This window comes from Eriocheir sinensis, chromosome 29 (assembly GCF_024679095.1).
Source record: "Eriocheir sinensis breed Jianghai 21 chromosome 29, ASM2467909v1, whole genome shotgun sequence".
Classification (NCBI taxonomy): domain Eukaryota; kingdom Metazoa; phylum Arthropoda; class Malacostraca; order Decapoda; family Varunidae; genus Eriocheir; species Eriocheir sinensis.
Genome location: NC_066537.1, coordinates 10469499 through 10486998, shown reverse-complemented (window position 1 = coordinate 10486998; position 17500 = coordinate 10469499). Strand labels below are relative to the sequence as shown.

General features: G+C 38.6%; 1 protein-coding gene across 2 annotated transcripts in view; it reads left to right on the top strand.

Annotated features, from left to right (window-relative positions):
- LOC127005040 (5-hydroxytryptamine receptor-like) overlaps window positions 1–17500 on the top strand; it is a 182715-nt gene that overhangs the window by 122398 nt on the left and 42817 nt on the right. For both annotated transcript variants that reach the window (XR_007758243.1, XM_050873489.1), the window contains exon 4: window positions 4056–4670. Coding sequence is in view for 1 of the 2 variants with exons in the window: in XM_050873489.1 (XP_050729446.1) it covers window positions 4056–4670 (615 nt within the window). In the remaining variant the exon portion in view is untranslated. The remainder of the gene's footprint in view (window positions 1–4055; window positions 4671–17500) is intronic.

Genomic DNA, 17500 nt, shown 5'->3' with positions numbered 1-17500 from the left:
TATGCTCTTCACGCGGCGCCGGTCGAGGGTGTTCTGATGATTTGATGTTTGTCCTGCTCTTGTTGATGTTGTTGCTGTTTGTTGTTTGTGTGTGTTTGGTTTTTGTGGTGTGTGTGTGTGTTTGTTCGTTCGTTTGTTTTTTCTTGTGTTTGAGACGTGGATGGAATGATGAAGGAGTGAGTTTTATCTTTTTTTTCTCTCCGTCTGTGTTTGTTTTCTCTATCTCTCTCTGTGTCTATTTATCTATCTATCTATCTATCTATCTATCTATGTATCTGTCTATCTATCTATCTGTCTATTCATCTATATATCTATCTATCTATCTATCTATCAATATATCTGTCTATATCTCTGTCTGTCTATATCTCTATCTATCTATCTATCTATCTATCTAACTATCTATCTATCTTTATCTCTCATCTCGTAATTATATGATTGTGCAGATTAATTAAGTTGATAATGAAGGAGATAAACAAAGAGGTGGTGATTTTAGTGGTGGTGATGGTGGTGGTGATGAAGGTAATTAACGTGGTGATGATAATATTGGTGGTGATGATCCGTGTAGTGGTGATGATGATGGTGATGACTATCCGTGTAGTGGTGGTGGTGATGGAGGTGATGAAGGTAATTAACGTGATGATGATAATGGTGGTGGTGATGATGGTGGTGAAGGTGGTGATGATAGTGGTTGTGGTGATAATGATCCGTGTAGTGGTGGTGGTGGTGAAGGTGGTGATGGTGATGGTGGTGGTGATGAACCGTGTAGTAGTGGTGATGGTGGTGGTGGTGATGATGGTGGTGAAGGTGGTGATGATGGTGGTGGTGGTGATGAACCGTGTAGTAGTGGTGGTGGTGGTGGTGGTGGTGATGGTGGTGAAGGTGGTGATGATGGTGGTGGTGGTGATGAACCGTGTAGTAGTGGTGGTGGTGGTGGTGGTGGTGGTGAAGGTGGTGATGATGATGGTGGTGGTGATGAACCGTGTAGTAGTGGTGATGATGGTGGTGGTGATGATGGTGGTGAAGGTGGTGATGATAGTGGTTGTGGTGATAATGATCCATGTAGTGGTGATGGTGGTGAAGGTGGTGATGATGGTGGTGGTGGTGATGATTCGTGTAGTAGTGATGGTGGTGGTGGTGATGAACAGTGATTAGCAGGTGAAAGACATGACCAATTATTGACAAGGTGATTAAGTAGAAAGATGATGGTGATGAGGGTATAATTAATGACATAGTTGATCATGATGTTGTTTGTCTCTCTGTCCGTCTGTCTGTCTGTCATTGTTTTTTTTTTTTTGTTTGTTTGTTTGTTTGTTTTTGGTCCATAATTAGTGTTTGAGTTGTGACATACCGGGCTTTTTTTTTTTTCTTTTTTTTTGCTTTTTTTTCTCATTTTTATATTTGCTTTTATTCACTTTTTTCCTCTTATCCTTTTTTTGTTTGTCAGTTGTTATCTTTTTTTTTTTTCTCTTGTGTTTTTTTTTCGATTTCTCTACAGTACCAAACCATCTTTTTTTTCTTTTTTTTCTCTTGATAATTTTGGTTCTTTTTCTGTTTTCTTTTTGTTTTTGTTTCCTTTTTTATCGATTATTCTCTTCTCTTTTTTTTTCGATTTTTTTCCCCAGTGCTAAAAAAAAAAAAGGAAATCAGTATGAATGTTTAAAATGTTATATATGGTGATTTGCTCTTTATTGTTTTCCCGTCATTACATTTGGGGAAAAGCGTTTGTGACAAGTGTGTGTGTGTGTGTGTGTGTGTGTGTGTGTGTGGAGGTAATACTAATAAAGATAATACTAGAGATAATACTAATGGAAATAATAATGGCTGTGCTTTAAGTGGTAATGGACAGAGATTCTTAATTATTCCATTATCATCCCTTCCATCTCATTCCATTTCATTCCGTCATCCCCATTTTCCCCACCCATTTCATTTATTCCATTCCCAACTTTCCCTTTTTTCCGTACCCTAATGGACTTAAGATACCTAACTCTAAACTAACGAATCTAATATAACCTAAGTAATGTAATCTAACTAATCTAATCCAACCTAAGTAATGTAATCTAACTAATCTAATCTAACCTAAGTAATGTAATCTAACTAATCTAATCCAACCTAAGTAATGTAATCTAACTAATCTCATCTAACCTAAGTAATGTAATCTAACTAATCTAATCTAACCTAAGTAATGTAATCTAACTAATCTAATCTAACCTAAGTAATGTAATCTAACTAATCTCATCTAACCTAAGTAATGTAATCTAACTAATCTAATCTAACCTAAGTAATGTAATCTAACTAATCTAATCTAACCTAAGTAATGTAATCTAACTAATCTAATCTAACCTAAGTAATGTAATCTAACTAATCTCATCTAACCTAAGTAATGTAATCTAACTAATCTAATCTAACCTAAGTAATGTAATCTAACTAATCTAATCTAACCTAAGTAATCTAATCTAACTCAATCTAACCTAAGTAATGTAATCCTAACCTAATCTAACCTAAGTAATGTAATCTAACTAATCTCATCTAACCTAAGTAATGTAATCTAACTAACCTAATCTAACCTAAGTAATGTAATCTAACTAATCTCATCTAACCTAAGTAATGTAATCTAACTAACCTAATCTAACCTAAGTAATGTAATCTAACTAATCTAATCTAACCTAAGTAATGTAATCTAATTAATCTCATCTAATCTAAGTAATGTAAACCTAATCTAACCTAACCTAATCTAACCTAAGCTAACCTAACTAACCTAACTTAACTCACTTATTCCTAGCCACTCCATTTCTTACATTCTATTCCTTTCTCTCCCATTCTGCCATCCTCATATTTCCTAATTATTCCATTTCATCCATTCTCATCCTTTCTGTTCCATTATCTCGTCTCCCTCATTCTTAACTATTCCATTTTGTCCATTCCATTCTTTTCTATTCCCTTCCATCCTCCTCCTAATTCCTAACTATTCCATTTCATCCATTCTCATCCTTTCTGTTCCATTATCTCGTCTCCCTCATTCTTAACTATTCCATTTTGTCCATTCCATTATCCCAACCATTCCATTTTTGCCATGATACATTATTCCCAACCATCCCATTCCCGCCATTCCATTTTCCTTAACCATTCCATTTAGTCCATGATATTATCCCCAACCATTCCATTTTTCCCATTACATTATTCCCAGCCATCCCATTCCTGCCATTCCATTTAGTCCATTTCATATCCCAAACCATTCCATTTTTGCCTTTACATTATTCCCAGCCATCCCATTCCACCCATTCCATTTAGTCCATTCCATTATCCATATATATCCCATTCCGCCTTTTCCGTCCCATTCTGTCATCGCAATTATCGCCAGCCAATTGATAAACACTGATGCCGGTCACTAGTTCGCCGGTAAATGGTGATTGGGCGCTGTAATTACTGTCCGGCATGTGTTTTTAATCCCGCGTAGAGATGAGGAAGAGTGGAGATTGGAGCCATAAAGAGTAGTCATTAGTTGTCGTAAGTGGCGATTGGTGGAAAAGATTGGCGATTAGCTACGATTTTGTTCTTTCCAGAGAACCCAAGTCCTGATTGGTTTAAGGGATTGGTGATTAGCTACGTTATTCTTCATCTCCGGAGAACACAAATAAGAATTAGTGAAGATTAATGATTAGAAGCTAACACAAAAGGGGATTGGAAAGAAATTCAGTATTAATAAATGTACTTCCTTTGCAGAGATAGAAAACAGAATGGAAGATTAGAACAGTCAACATTTATCAGTATGCTATAAGTGGTGATGGGTTTAGACGATTAGTGATTAGCACGGTTTTTTTCCATTACAAAGAACACAAAAGAGCATTAGAACGTATCTGAACAGCCACTAGTTTGTTGTAAGTGGAGAACAGTCTAAAATCTAAACGACTGGTGATTACCTCTCGCTTTCCTCCTGTCCAGGCGACTCAAAAGACGATTGGAACGAACAACATTCATCATTAGTAGTCGTGAGTTTGCTGTAAGCGTCGATTGGGTTCAAGGATTGGTGACTCATCTCCCATTTTCTTCCTTTCCAGAGAACACGACGAGCGACGACTGGAACTACACACTCCCAAACCTGATGGAGGTGCTGCTGGAGGCGGGGAGTGGGCAGGGGCACGGCGGGGGGGGCGGGGGCGGGAGCGGCAACCCAATACTCCAGGACCCCAGCAAGGAACCGCCCCCAACCACCACTCTTTGGGGTACACCACTTACCCCAACCCCACCGCCAACCCCAACCACCCCCACGCCCTCCACCACCACCACGACCCCCCCACCCATCAACAAACCCATTTTCCCATTGAACTTCACCCTCAGAACCACTATAGGGACGTTACTAAGATCAAGACCGAACCTCACCGTCTTAGAACCCTTTACGGCAGGAAGTGGGACGCCCCTGGAACTCGAGGCAAGTCCGGGCGCGCTAGGAATGCTCGGGCCGTCCTCTGAGTTGGTCCTGGCGGCTGGGAATGCTGGGAATGACTCGTTGGTCAGCCTGGACGATTCCTTCTGGCTGAGTGGCGGGAATGAGTCATGGAATGTGACGAGGTTGCTGTACGGAAATGAGACGAGTGATGGACCGCTGGTGGACACGGCCGGCATGGTGGTGACCTCGGTTATACTTGGGGTCATGATCCTCACTACCGTCATTGGTGAGTACGTGTTTGTTACCTGTTGGATTTTTACTTGGGGTTATGATTTTGTTCTATGTTTGATTACCTGTCTACCTGTTTAATTGACTTGTTTGCTTACCTTCCATTACCTGTTTTGCCACCTGTTGATTGTCTGTTTACCTTAATTAGTTTTTTTTTCACGTGTTATGTTAGGGGTTATGATTTTGTTCTTTGTTTGATTACCTGTCTACCTGTTTAATTGACTTGTTTACTTACCTTCCATTACCTGTTTTGCCACCTGTTGATTGTCTGTTTACCTTAATTAGGTTTTTTTTCACGTGTTATGTTCGGGGTTATGATTTTGTTCTTTGTTTGATTACCTGTCTACCTGTTTAATTGACTTGTTTACTTACCTTCCATTACCTGTTTTGCCACCTGTTGATTGTCTGTTTACCTTAATTAGGTTTTTTTTCACGTGTTATGTTCGGGGTTATGATTTTGTTCTATGTTTGATTACCTGTCTACCTGTTTAATTGACTTGTTTACTTACCTTGCGTTACCTGTTTTGCCACCTGTTGATTGTCTCTTTACCTTAATTGTTTTTTTTAGACGTACTTTTTTTGTACTTGCTTTTCAATTATCTTTTCTCCCTTTCTACCTGCTTTGTCACCTGTTTTCTCACCTTTTGTGTTGAATAAGGTCATTAATTTTGCTTTTCTAGATATTTATTTTTTTGTGTGTGTTTTTTACCGGATAAAGTCGTTTTTTTTACTTTTACCTGGGATCGAATTTTGTGTGTGTGTGTGTGTGTGTGTGTGTGTGTGTGTGTGTGTGTGATTGGAGGGGAAGTTAAGAGAGAGGGGAAAAGAGGAGTGTGGAGGGGAGATAGGGAGAGCGAGACAGAGAGAGAGAGAGAGAGAGAGAGAGAGAGAAAATGGATTAAACTAAGTAAGAATGGATAGGGAAGGGAGAGAGAATTGAAAGGGAGAGTGGAGAGAGAGAGAGAGAGAGAAGGGGAAACTGAATGGAGGAAAGGCTGAGTGATGGAGAGAGAGAGAGAGAGAGGATGAAAGAGAAGGGTGTGAGAGGAGATAAAAGAGTGTACTGAAAAAGAAGGGAAGTGAATGAGAAGCAGGAGAGAAAAAAGGGAGAAAAAAAGAGAGAAAGAGGTAGAATAAAAGAACTATTGTCAGGTGCAGAGAGAGAGAAAAACGTGAAATGCATATAAAGAGACTGAGAGAGAGAGAGAGAGAGAGAGAGAGAACCCACCTCAAAACAAATATAAAACAAAGGAAACGTATCACAAAAAATAGAAAAAATATAGAAGAGCAATTAATTAACATCCACGGAACTTTTACTTATTTGATTTATTTGTTTATCTCTGAACTGAAAAACGATAATAATAATAATAAATAAAAATAATAATAATGACAAAACCCGCAAAACTGAATGAAGAAAAAAATAAGTTAAAAAAAATCGTCAAGGGACATTTATGAAACCTCCGAAAATACAATAAAAAAAAAGAATGGAAAATAATTAAGTGCCATTCATAAACGTTTCAAAAATACAAAACAAAAAGAAAATAAGAAAGAAAATAAAGATGCCATTCGTAAACGCTTCAAAAATACCAAAACGAAAAACAATAGAAAATAAGAAAGAAAATAAAGAGAGGAATCATAATACTAGACCCAAAAAATAAAGAAAATAAAGAAGGTTAATAAAAAGAGAGAGGTCATAATAGATAAAAAGAAAAAGAAAATAGGAGAGAAAATAAAGATTGCAATGATAATAGACCCCAAAAAAATTAAAAAAAATAAAAATAAGATAAAAAAAATCACCAACACACAGCAAGAAGGAAAAAAAAGGAAATAAAGAGAGGAAAGAGAAAATCCCAAACCACATTCACGGAAGCTCAAAAAATAAAAGCCAAAAATAAACCCAATACTCGGAACAATGATTAAAGACCGAATATCAAAGAAAATAAAAGGCCAGCTGGTTTCACACACACGACCGGCAGACTCTTGTAGCAAAAAATAAATTCATAACTAGTCTCGTTACTCTCTTTACGGTCAAGGAAACATCTCAAAGGCAATAAGCAGAGGGAAAAAAGCCCCTCCCCCTCCACCCCCTCCCCCCCCACACACATACACTAAGAAACCATATGTAAAGGTCCTGGGAAAATATATATGATAGCTGTCTATAGGAAACCAAATTGTCGAGTCCGTTTTGGCGTTTGTTCCCGCGCGCCCATTCCTCCCCTCTGCTCTGCCACACAATCCCAACACCTATTGTTTCCTCTCATATGTTACCTATAGCTTACATATGAGAGGAAGAGATAGGTGTTGGGAGCGTGTGGCAGAGCAGAGGGGAGGAAAGGACCCGCGGGAGCCAACGTCAGACCGGCCTCGACATATTTGGAAGACTATAGGTTCTGGTTAGGCTAGGTAAAGCTTATGGGAATTTTTGAGATGTTTCCTTGACCGTAAAGAGAGTAACGAGACTAGTTATGAATTTATTTTTTTGCTACAAGAGTCTGCCTATCGTGTGTGTGAAAAAATTAGCCAGAGAAAGACTTCCCTTTGGTAGATAATTAGTTTCATTGTTGAGAAACTTGCTGAGACTGCAAAAATGAAAAAGATGAAAAAAAAAGAAAAACTAAACCACACAAATATCACACCAATGAAAAAATAAATAAACTTGACAAATATGAACGAAACACGAACGAACGAGCGAGCGAAAGAACGTCAAATTTCAATCATTCAAAAACCACTGACATATTAGCCCCTCCCCCCCCTCCTCCCACCCCTTAGCTCCGCCCCCTCCCTCCCTCCCTCCCGCTGATTGGCTCGCTGGCAGGGGGTGGGGCTGAGGAGGAGTCACGTGATTGGTTGATGAGAGGGAAAGGCGCGGCTCTTTTTTTTTTTTTGGGGGGGGGGGGGGAAGAAAATGAAAAAGGATTGCGGTAAAAATTATTCCTGATTTCTCGTTTTGATTGACAGGTAGTTAGCTCTCTCTCTCTCTCTCTCTCTCTCTCTCTCTCTCTCTCTCTCTCTCTCTCTCTCTCTCTCTCTCTCTCTCAACGTTTGCAGACATGTTGAGAAATATAAAAAATCAGAAAATATCTAAATAAAAAGATCGTATAAATAAAGTTTCGACCAAAATAAATATAGGAAAAAGTAGAATCGCAAATAATTACAATAAAAGTCAAAATAAAGTAAATTTGAAAAAGCGGAAAAAAGAAAAGGGAAAAGACAGAAGAAAGTGAAAAAGAAAGAAAAAGGAAAAGTGAAAAGAAGAAAAAGAAAAGAAAAAAGTGAAAAAGAAAGAAAAATGAAAAGAAAGACAGAAATACCGAAAAGAAAAAGAAAAGAAAAAGAAAAAGTGAAAAGAAGAAAAAAGTGAAAAGAAAGAAAAATAAAAAGAAAAATAATAGACAATAAAAACATAAAAAGTAGAAAACGTCGTAAGAGATACATTTTCAAATAAAGTAAAAAAAAAAAGGAAAGGCACAAAAAAGAAGAAAAAATAACAGAATACAAGAAAAAATGGACTTTGATGAGCTATTCTGCCATTTTCTTTTTTTTTTTCTTTCTGAAGGATTAAAAAAAGAAGCAGAAAAATGTGTTACAAGCCAGTTACGAAAATCTGACGTTGTGTAATATAGTTCTCTCTCTCTCTCTCTCTCTCTCTCTCTCTCTCTCTCTCTCTCTCTCTCTCTCTCTCTCTCTCTCTCGAAACGAGTTTGGAATACGAGAAAAAATGGTAAAAAAAAACTACACAAAAATAAAAAGTGAAAATTAATATCGAAGCTGAATTGTGTGTGTGTGTGTGTGTGTGTGTGTGTGTGTTCGTTTTTCTCCGACACACACACATACACACACACACACACACACACACACACACAATAGGAGCAATTAAAGAGATAACGAAATAAAAATAAAACAAAAAAACAAAAAAACAATAATAAATAGAACAAAAGGCACCAAATAAAAACTCTTAAGAACAACAACAACAACAACAACAACAACAACAACAACAACAACAACAACAACAACAATAAACAGAGAAAACGTAGGAGAGCAAACGAAGAAAAAAACAAAAACAAAAAAATAATCAAATAAAAAAACAAATAAAAAATAAATAAAAACCAACAAAGGTACGCCACTCACCTGACAGGTAAACAAATGTATCCTTAGACATGTGTTTAATTACATTCCTCTACCTTTCTTTTTCCTTTATTTCCACGTTTAATTTTTTTCGATTTTTTTTTTTCCTTTATTTTTCTTTGAGCTGCATTCTCTCGCTCTCTATCTATCTTCTCTCTCTCTCTCTCTCTCTCTCTCTCTCTCTCTCTCTCTCTCTCTCTCTCTCTCTCTCTCTCCTTCGTACTCTGTGGATTGCTTTTCTCTCCAATACTTTTCTTTTTTTTTCCTTTTATCTTCCTCTTTTTGCTCCTCTTCCCTATCCTCCTATTCTCGTTTCTTTTCTTTTCTTTTACTCTTTTTTGTTTACACTCACCTTTATTTATAGTCAATTTTCTTTTCCTTCTTTCCTTCAATATTTCATTCCTCTTTTTATTTCCTGTTTTTCGTTCTGTTTCCTCTTCTCCATTTTTCCTTCATTCATGCTTTCATATATTTTTTCCTCCTTTCTTTTTTCTTCTTTCTTTCCTTCTTTCTTCCATCTCTTCCTTTCTTCATGCATTCATTTATTCCTTTTTCCTCCAATCCTTTTTTTCTTTTCTTCGTTCTTTTTCTTTTTTCATTTTCTCCTTCATTCATTCTTTCAAGTCTGTTTTCCTTTCCTTTTCTTTCTTTTTTCTCTAATTCCCTCCTTCCTTCAATCCTGCCTTCTCTTTATCTTCGTTTGTTTCTTCCTTTCTTTTTACCCTTTTATCCTACTTCCTCTTTCCTCTGTTTTCTCTATCTTCCATTTTCTCTCTCTCTCTCTCTCTCTCTCTCTCTCTCTCTCTCTCTCTCTCTCTCTCTCTCTCTCTCTCTCTCTCTCTCTCTCTCTCTCTCTCTCTCTCTCTCTCTCTCTCTCTCTCTCTCTCTCTCTCTCTCTCTCTCTCTCTCTCTCTCTCTCTCTCTCTCTCTCTCTCTCTCTCTCTCTCTCTCTCTCTCTCTCTCTCTCTCTCTCTCTCTCTCTCTCTCTCTCTCTCTCTCTCTCTTCCTTCTTCCCTTCCTTCCTTCCTTCCTTCCTCATCTACTCTCTTCCATCTGACCACCCTCCCCTTCTTCCTTCCTTCCTTCCTTCCTTCCTCATCTACTCTTCCATCTGACCACCCTACCCTCCTTCCCTCCTTCCTTCCTTCCTTCCTCTTTCCTCCTTCCATCTTTCCATCCATATTCATCCTCTTTCCTCTCCGTTCCTCGTCTCAATATTGAAGTACGTCAGTTATGAAGACACTCCCAAAAGACTCACCAAAGGAACATAGAAGAAAAAATACACGAAAAATCTTGACAGTGAAGGTTTTCTTGAAGAGCATAGAGAGGAGGAGGAGGAGGAGGAGGAGGAGGAGGAGGAGGAAGAAAACGTTATGGTGGTGGAAGAGGATGAAAGCAAAATTGGCGTGAGAAGGAAGAACAGAGGAAGAAGGAGGAGGAAGAGGAAGAAGATTAAAGCAAGGAGGAGGTGGAGGAGGAGGAGGATTAGGAGGAAGGAAGGAAAAAGAAAAAAAAGTAAGAGGAAAGCTGTTTAGGAAAAAGTAGGTTAATGTGTGTGTGTGTGTGTGTGTGTGTGTGTGTGTGTGTGTGTGTGTGTGTGTGTGTGTGTGTGTGTGTTTGCTAAAAACCTAAGACCCAAAAGGAAAACATTATAAAATACATCTTAGGGGAATGGGTTCGAGAGAGAGAGAGAGAGATTTCACTTTCCATTTAAAGGTAACGTTGCCAACACATATTTTCTTTTCTCTTTTTTTCTTTTTCTCCTCTTTTTTTTCCTTCCTTCCTTCCTTCCTTCTTTACTCTATCAATAAATATGTTTGCTTATGTTTTCTCTCTCTCTCTCTCTCTCTCTCTCTCTCTCTCTCTCTCTCTCTCTCTCTCTCTCTCTCTCTCTCTCTCTCTCTCTCTCTCTCTCTCTCTCTCTCTCTCTCTCTCTCTCTCTCTCTCTCTCTCTCTCTCTCTCTCTCTCTCTCTCTCCCTAATCCGTGACCCAATCGGAGGGGCTTCTTAAGGGGACTCTCGGAGCTCTGGGCCAATCATGTGTGTATGTGTGTGTGTGTGCGTGTGTGTGTGTGTGTGTGTGTGTGTGTGTGTGTGTGTGTGTGTGTGTGTGTGTGTTTGGTTTTCCTTTTTCGTTTTCTTTATTCTTGTTTTGTGTTTCTCTTCTTTGTATTTTTTTGTGTGTGTTTTGTTGTTTTTATTTTCTTATTTTTGTTTTGTTTTTCTCTTTTTTTACTTTTTTTCATTTCTACCTTTTCATTATTTTTATTTTCATCATTATCATCATTGTTTTTCTTTCTTCCTCATCATCATCACATTTTTTTACTCCTGTTACTTTTTTCTTCCGCTTATTTTTTTTTTCTTTTCCTCCACCTCCTTTTATTTTTTCTTCTCTTTTACTCATTTTCTTCCTACCTTTCTTCTTTTTCTACCCACCTTTCTTCTTTCCTTCCTTTCTTTTCTTTTTCATTTATTTTCTTCCTTTCTCCCTTCCTCTTTTATTCACCTTTCTTCACATTTCGTCTTTTTTCCTTCCTTCCATTTTTCTATTCCTTCCTTCCTTCCTTCTTTCTCTTCTTCCTTCCTTCCTTTCTTTCTCCCTTCCTCTTTTATTCACCTTTCTTCTCATTTCTTCTGTTTTCCTTCCTTACATTTCTATATTCCCTTCCTCCTTCCTTCTTTTTCTTCTTCCTTCCTTCCTTCCTTCCTTCCTAGATCGAAGAATCTATTAGTCATTAGGAAGGAACTTGCCCTTCGGTTTACCTCCTTCCCTCCCTTCAATCCCTCCTTCCTTCCTCCTTTTCTTCCTCCCTTCCTCCCTCCTTTTCTCCTACCTTCCCTCCCACCTCCCATTGCTTATTCCTTCCTTCCCTCCCTCCATTATTTTCCTTCCTTTCTTCCTCCCTTTCCTCCGTCTACTGCTTTCCTCCCTCCTTCTTTCCTTTGCTTTCCTTCCTTTCTCCCTTCCCTCCCATCGTTGTTTTCCTCCCTTCCTCTTTCTTCCCATTGGTTTCCTCCTTCCCTCTTCTCCCTTCCTTTCTTCCTTCCCTTCCTTTTAACTTCCATTCCCTTCCTTCCTTCCTTCCTTCCTTCACTTGGCGGTCAATGAAGCAACAAGTAAAAAAAAAAGACTAGACTAATATATATTTTTGCAAGGTCACACAACACAAGAGAGAGAGAGAGAATAAAGCAAAGATACTCCGAATAAACTCGATTAATCACGCCCCTTCCCCTTCCCTTCCCCTTCCCTTCCCTCCCCTTCCATCATTCCCAAATTAGCCGAGAGAGAGACAGAGAAGAAGGAGGAGGAGGGACAAGGGAGAGACAGAGAGAAGGGGGGTAGGGGGAAGAAGAGGAGGGGGGGAGGGGGGGGTCGCTTTGATAGGCCCTTTTCGAAGCTTCATGAGTCGGGTTCGAACAGTTCACTCGGAGGCGAATGCGAAATGACACGATGAAATGAAGTCGGTGTTTAATTAAGGGAGGAGGAGGAGGAGGAGGAGGAGGAGGAGGAGGGAAGATTGAGGTAAGGGAGGAAGGATATTGGTTAGGTTTTCATCTTTATACTAATTTTTTTTTTCCTTCTTTTCATTTATTCTTTTTTTTCTTGTTTTCACGTTTACAGCTTTCACTCACTTTTTCATTTATTATTTTCATTTCATTCATTTTTCATCGTTTTTTTTCTTTCCTGTCTTTTCCTCTGATATTCTTTCTCTTCTTTCTTTAACTTTTCCTTCCTTTCTTCCTCTCTTTCTTTTCCTTCCTCCCTCTGTTGTCTTTCCTTCCTTTATTTTCCTATTTTCTTCATACAATTTCCCTTTTTTTCTTTCCCTCCTAATTTCCAGTTGTTCTCCCTATCTTCCCATTATCTTTATCTGTCTTAATTTTCCTTTTTTTTCCTTTCTTATGTCCTATACATTTACTTTTCATTCACTTCCTTTCTTCATTCCCTTCTCTCTCCTCTTCTCTCCCCCTTCTCTCTCCTCTTCCTTTCTTCATTCTCTTTCTTCTTTCCTTCCTAATTTCCAGCTGTTCACCCTATCTTTCCATTATTTTTGTCTTAATTTTCCTTTTTTTCCTTCCTTCTACCCTATGTATTTACTTTTTCATTCGCTTCCTTTCTTCTTTCCCTTCTCTCCTCACTTTCCCATCCTCTCTTTCCTCCCTCCCTTCCAACCTAATCCATTTTTATTCTTTTTCTTTTCTTTCCCTTATTTCTTTGTGTTCCTAAACGCTAATTCTCTTATCTTTCTTACTTTCCTTCCTTCTTTCCTTACTTCATTCTTCTACTCGCTGTATTTCATTTTTCCTTCCTTCTTTCCGTCATTCCTCTGTCGCGCTGTCATCCCTACTCTGTCCACTCATTTCCATCCCTCCCGCCCTTCCTTCTTATCTCCCTCTCTCTCACTCCCCAATTTCTACCCTCCTTCCTTTCCTTCCTTCCTTTCTCCCCCAAATCGCACCTCATTTCCTCCTCCTCCTTCCATTCTTACTGTACACCTTATCTATTCCTTTCCTCTCTTCTTCCCTTTCTTCCTCAGTACACGGGTAAAGTTGTGATAGGCAGGTAATACTTAACTTTATATGGTAATTTAATATAACAGGTGACAGGTGAAGTTAATCAATACCAAAATTACCTGTTCCTTAATTACCTGTTTATTTACCTGTTCTTAATTCTTGCCTGTGTTAGATTATTATTATTAGCATCATCATCATCATCATCATCATCACTTTTCATTTCAGTTATATATATTTAATGAGAGAGAGAAAGGAAAGGAAAAATCACGTTCAAAAATGCATGAAATAAAAAAATAGCTAGCCAAAAAAATGTGAAAGCAATATTAATAACCTCATGAAACCGTCAGAAAGCAAAAAAAGAATAGTAAAATAACTAAAATAAATAAATGTGTTCGAGAAAAATAGGAATTAAAAATATGATAAATGAGAACTCAGAGAGGGCAATAATAAGAGAGAGAGAGAGAGAGAGAGAGAGAGAGAGAGAGAGAGAGAGAGAGAGAGAGAGAGAGAGAGAGAGAGAGAGAGAGAGAGAGAGAGAGAAAGTTAAAGAGGCTTCATATCCCACAGGCTTAATGAGAAATTCCTTCATTCTTCCTCCTCCTCCTCCTCCTCCTCCTCCTTCTCCTGAAATATTATTATAAAGACAAGAAGCAAAGAATCTCTCGCCTCCTCCTATGAAATTAGCCCTTAAGGAAAATAGTGAGAAGGAGGAGGAGGAGGAGGACGAAGAACAAAGGAAGGAAGAGGTTTAAGATTTGTTTCTGTGTAAACGTTATTTTTTTCCGCTTGTGTGTGTGTGTGTGTGTGTGTGTGTGTGTGTGTGTGTGTGTGTGTGTGTGTCAGCGGGCTTATTTTTCTCTCCGCCGCCCAAACACACACACACACACACACACACACACACACACACACACACACACACACACACACACACACGAGAAAGAGGCGGTTTCATGCTTGTTTGTGAGCGTGTTTAACAAAGAGGAGGAGGAGGAGGAGGAAGAAGAGAAAGACTTTATGCTGGTTTTCCTAATTTTTATCTCCTCTGCAAAACATTCCTGTGAAGTTTTAAATATAAGTGTTGTAGTAGTAATAGCAGTAGTAGTAGTAGTAGTAGTAGTAGTAGTAGAAGTAGTAGTAGCACTGATGATAACACTAACTACCGCCACCGCCACTAATAATAATAATAATAATAATAATAATAATAATAATAATAATAATAATAATAATTGTATGCGTGTGAGGCGAAAATAATCACTGAATTCTGCTGGACACGCTGAAATTTAATTATGATCACGTGACCGACATTTAAATACCCTCCCCCCCCTCCTCCCCCCTCCCCCCTCCCCTCCTCCCTGGTCGGTATTTTTGTCAAACAGTTTTCGATCAAATTTTCACTTTTTTTTTTTTTTTGGGGGGGAGGGATTAAAGAGAAGAAAAAAAAGCTAGTTCATATTTTTGTGGGAATGTGTTTATGATGGTGGTAGTGTGTTGCTCTCTCTCTCTCTCTCTCTCTCTCTCTCTCTCTCTCTCTCTCTCTCTCTCTCTCTCTCTCTCTCTCTCTCTCTCTCTCAATTATCTCATTTATCCGGCAATCTCCCATACAATATAATTATCCCATCACTAATAATATGCTGATTAAAAAGAAGTTGGTAATGATGAAGGTAATGAGAGAGAGAGAACAGGATGATGAAGCAATGAGAGAAAATTAATAACCCTATTTATGAGAGAGAGAGAGAGAGATCCTACAATCCAATCTCATCTCCTCGCCAGACAATCACTTAATATCAAAAAGGAGAAGAAAAAAAATTAATCAAACTCATTTCCTTGTCAAAACTCCGCGCAGGTAAACAGTTCCTTAATTATCTCACCTTTGTAATTAGCTCCCACCTGTCTACCTGTTGATTGGCCCGCCTTGTGTCCCTTAATTAGCACGTGTTTACCTGGCTACACCTGAGCCCTTGTACTGATTGGCCCCATACACCTTTTTCTTCTTCTTTTTTTTTGTTCTTTTCTTTTTAGTCATTCTTTTTATCACTTTGTTTTTTGGGGGATGGTATATATTGATTGTCTTTTTGTTTTGTTTTTCTTCTCGCTCTTTTTTCTTCCTCTTTTTTTGTTCCCTTATTTTATGTATTTTTCCTTCATTATCTATTATTCGTTTTCATTTTCGCTTTTTTTCGGTTCGTTTCTCTCTTCATTTTATTTTATTTCTTATTTTTTGTTATTCTTTTTTTCCTCTATTTTCCTTTATCTTATTCTCGTTCTCCTTTTTTTCCCTTCCGTTGTTCCTTTTATTCCTTTTTGTTTCATATGTTTTCATCGTTCATTTCCTGTTTCCTATTTCTTTCCCATCTCGTCAGTTTTCTATATTTTCTTCTTTCTTTTCCTTTCTTGATTTTTCTTCATTTTCTGCTTTTCTATTCTGTATTTTTTTCCTTTTCGATTGTCTTCATTTTCTTAACGGTCCGCATTTTCTACATTTTTTTCTTTTTTTTTCGTCTTTATTTCGTCTTTTTTTTTCGTTCTTATAATTCTTTGATGTCTCTCCTTCCTCTTCCTCTCCTCTTCTCTTTTCTTTTTATCGTTTTATTCCCCTTTTCTCCTTTCTCTCCTTTGCTCCTCTCTCCCACCTCCATTCCTTTCCCTTCCTTCCTTCTTCCTCATCCCATCTAGTCTCTCTCCTCCCCTTCCATCATCTTCTTTCCATCTCACCATCATCATTTTTAGGGAGACATTAATTACCTTCATTTACTCTCTCTCTCTCTCTCTCTCTCTCTCTCTCTCTCTCTCTCTCTCTCTCTCTCTCTCTCTCTCTCACGATAACCAGGTGATATTAAAGGTGGTAATTGGAGTTATTTTGGGGAGGAGGAGGAGGAGGAGGAGGAGGAGGAGGAGGAGGAGGAGGATCAAAGGGGTGGACTTAATCTCGTCGGAAGTTGTCAATTTCTGTTCATGATTGAAGTGATTAAGAGACACCCTACCCCCTCTCTCTCTCTCTCTCTCTCTCTCTCTCTCTCTCTCTCTCTCTCTCTCTCTCTCTCGCTCTCTCTCTCTCTCTCTCTCTCTCTCTCTCTCTCTCCTCTTCCTTTACGCCGTTTCCTTCCCTCCTCCTCCTCCTCCTCCTCCTCCTCCTCCTCCTTTTCACTCCGTTGGTCTTTTAAGTCTTCACAAACTTCTTTTTTACCTCCTTCCTGCCAGAACCTTCAAGTTAACTCTCTCTCTCTCTCTCTCTCTCTCTCTCTCTCTCTCTCTCTCTCTCTCTCTCTCTCTCTCTCTCTCTCTCTCTCTCTCTCGGATTAGGATAACAGGGAAAAAATGATATGTTAGGAGGAGGAAGAGGAAGAGGAGGAGGAGGACGACAGTAAACAGAGAAAGAAGGGGGAGAAGAAGAAAGGAAGAAAAAAGGAATAGGGAAGGAAGAGAGGAGTAGAGAGGGGAAGAAAAATATATGAATTTATTGAGAAGAGAGAAAGAAGATAGAGGAGAGAGAAGAAAGAAGCAAGGGAAAGAAGAGAGCAAAAAGAGGAAAAGGTACAAGAGGAAAGAGAAGTGTAACAGAGAAAGAAGGAAGAGGAAGAAAAAAGAAGAGAAGAGAAGAGAAGGGACTAAAGAGAAGAGATGTTAAGAGGAAAAAGGGGTAGAGGAAAAGGAGACAGGATGGGAGAGAGAGGAGAGATGATGTAAAGAGGAAGAGGAGGATGCAGGAAAAGGAAGAGAGAGAGAGGGTGGAATTTTAAGAGCGAAAGAAGATGGTAAAGAGGAAAGAAAGTAATATAAATGAGAGGGAGAAAGAAGGTAGAGCAAGAAGAGAGAGGAAGAGAGAAGAGGTTAAAAAAAAAGGAGAAATGGAAGAGGAGGAGACAGATGAGGGGAGAAAAAAGAAAGAGAGGGTAAAGAGGGAAAATAAAGTGAAACGAAGAAGGGGAAGAAGAGAAAGAAAGAAAATGAATGAAAAAAAGACAAAATAAAGAAAAAATATAACAAGATGAGAGGAGGAGGAGGAGGAGGAGGTAGAGAAATGAGAAATGAGGATGAAGGGGCAAAGAGAGAGAGAGAAAGGAAGAAAAGGTGGGGAAGAGAGAGAAGAAAAAACATCGGACCGAATAATAAGAAAAGGAAGGGAGGAAAGGGGAGAGAGAGGGAGAGAGAAAGAGGGAGTAAGGAAGGGGAGAGAGAAAGAGGGAGTAA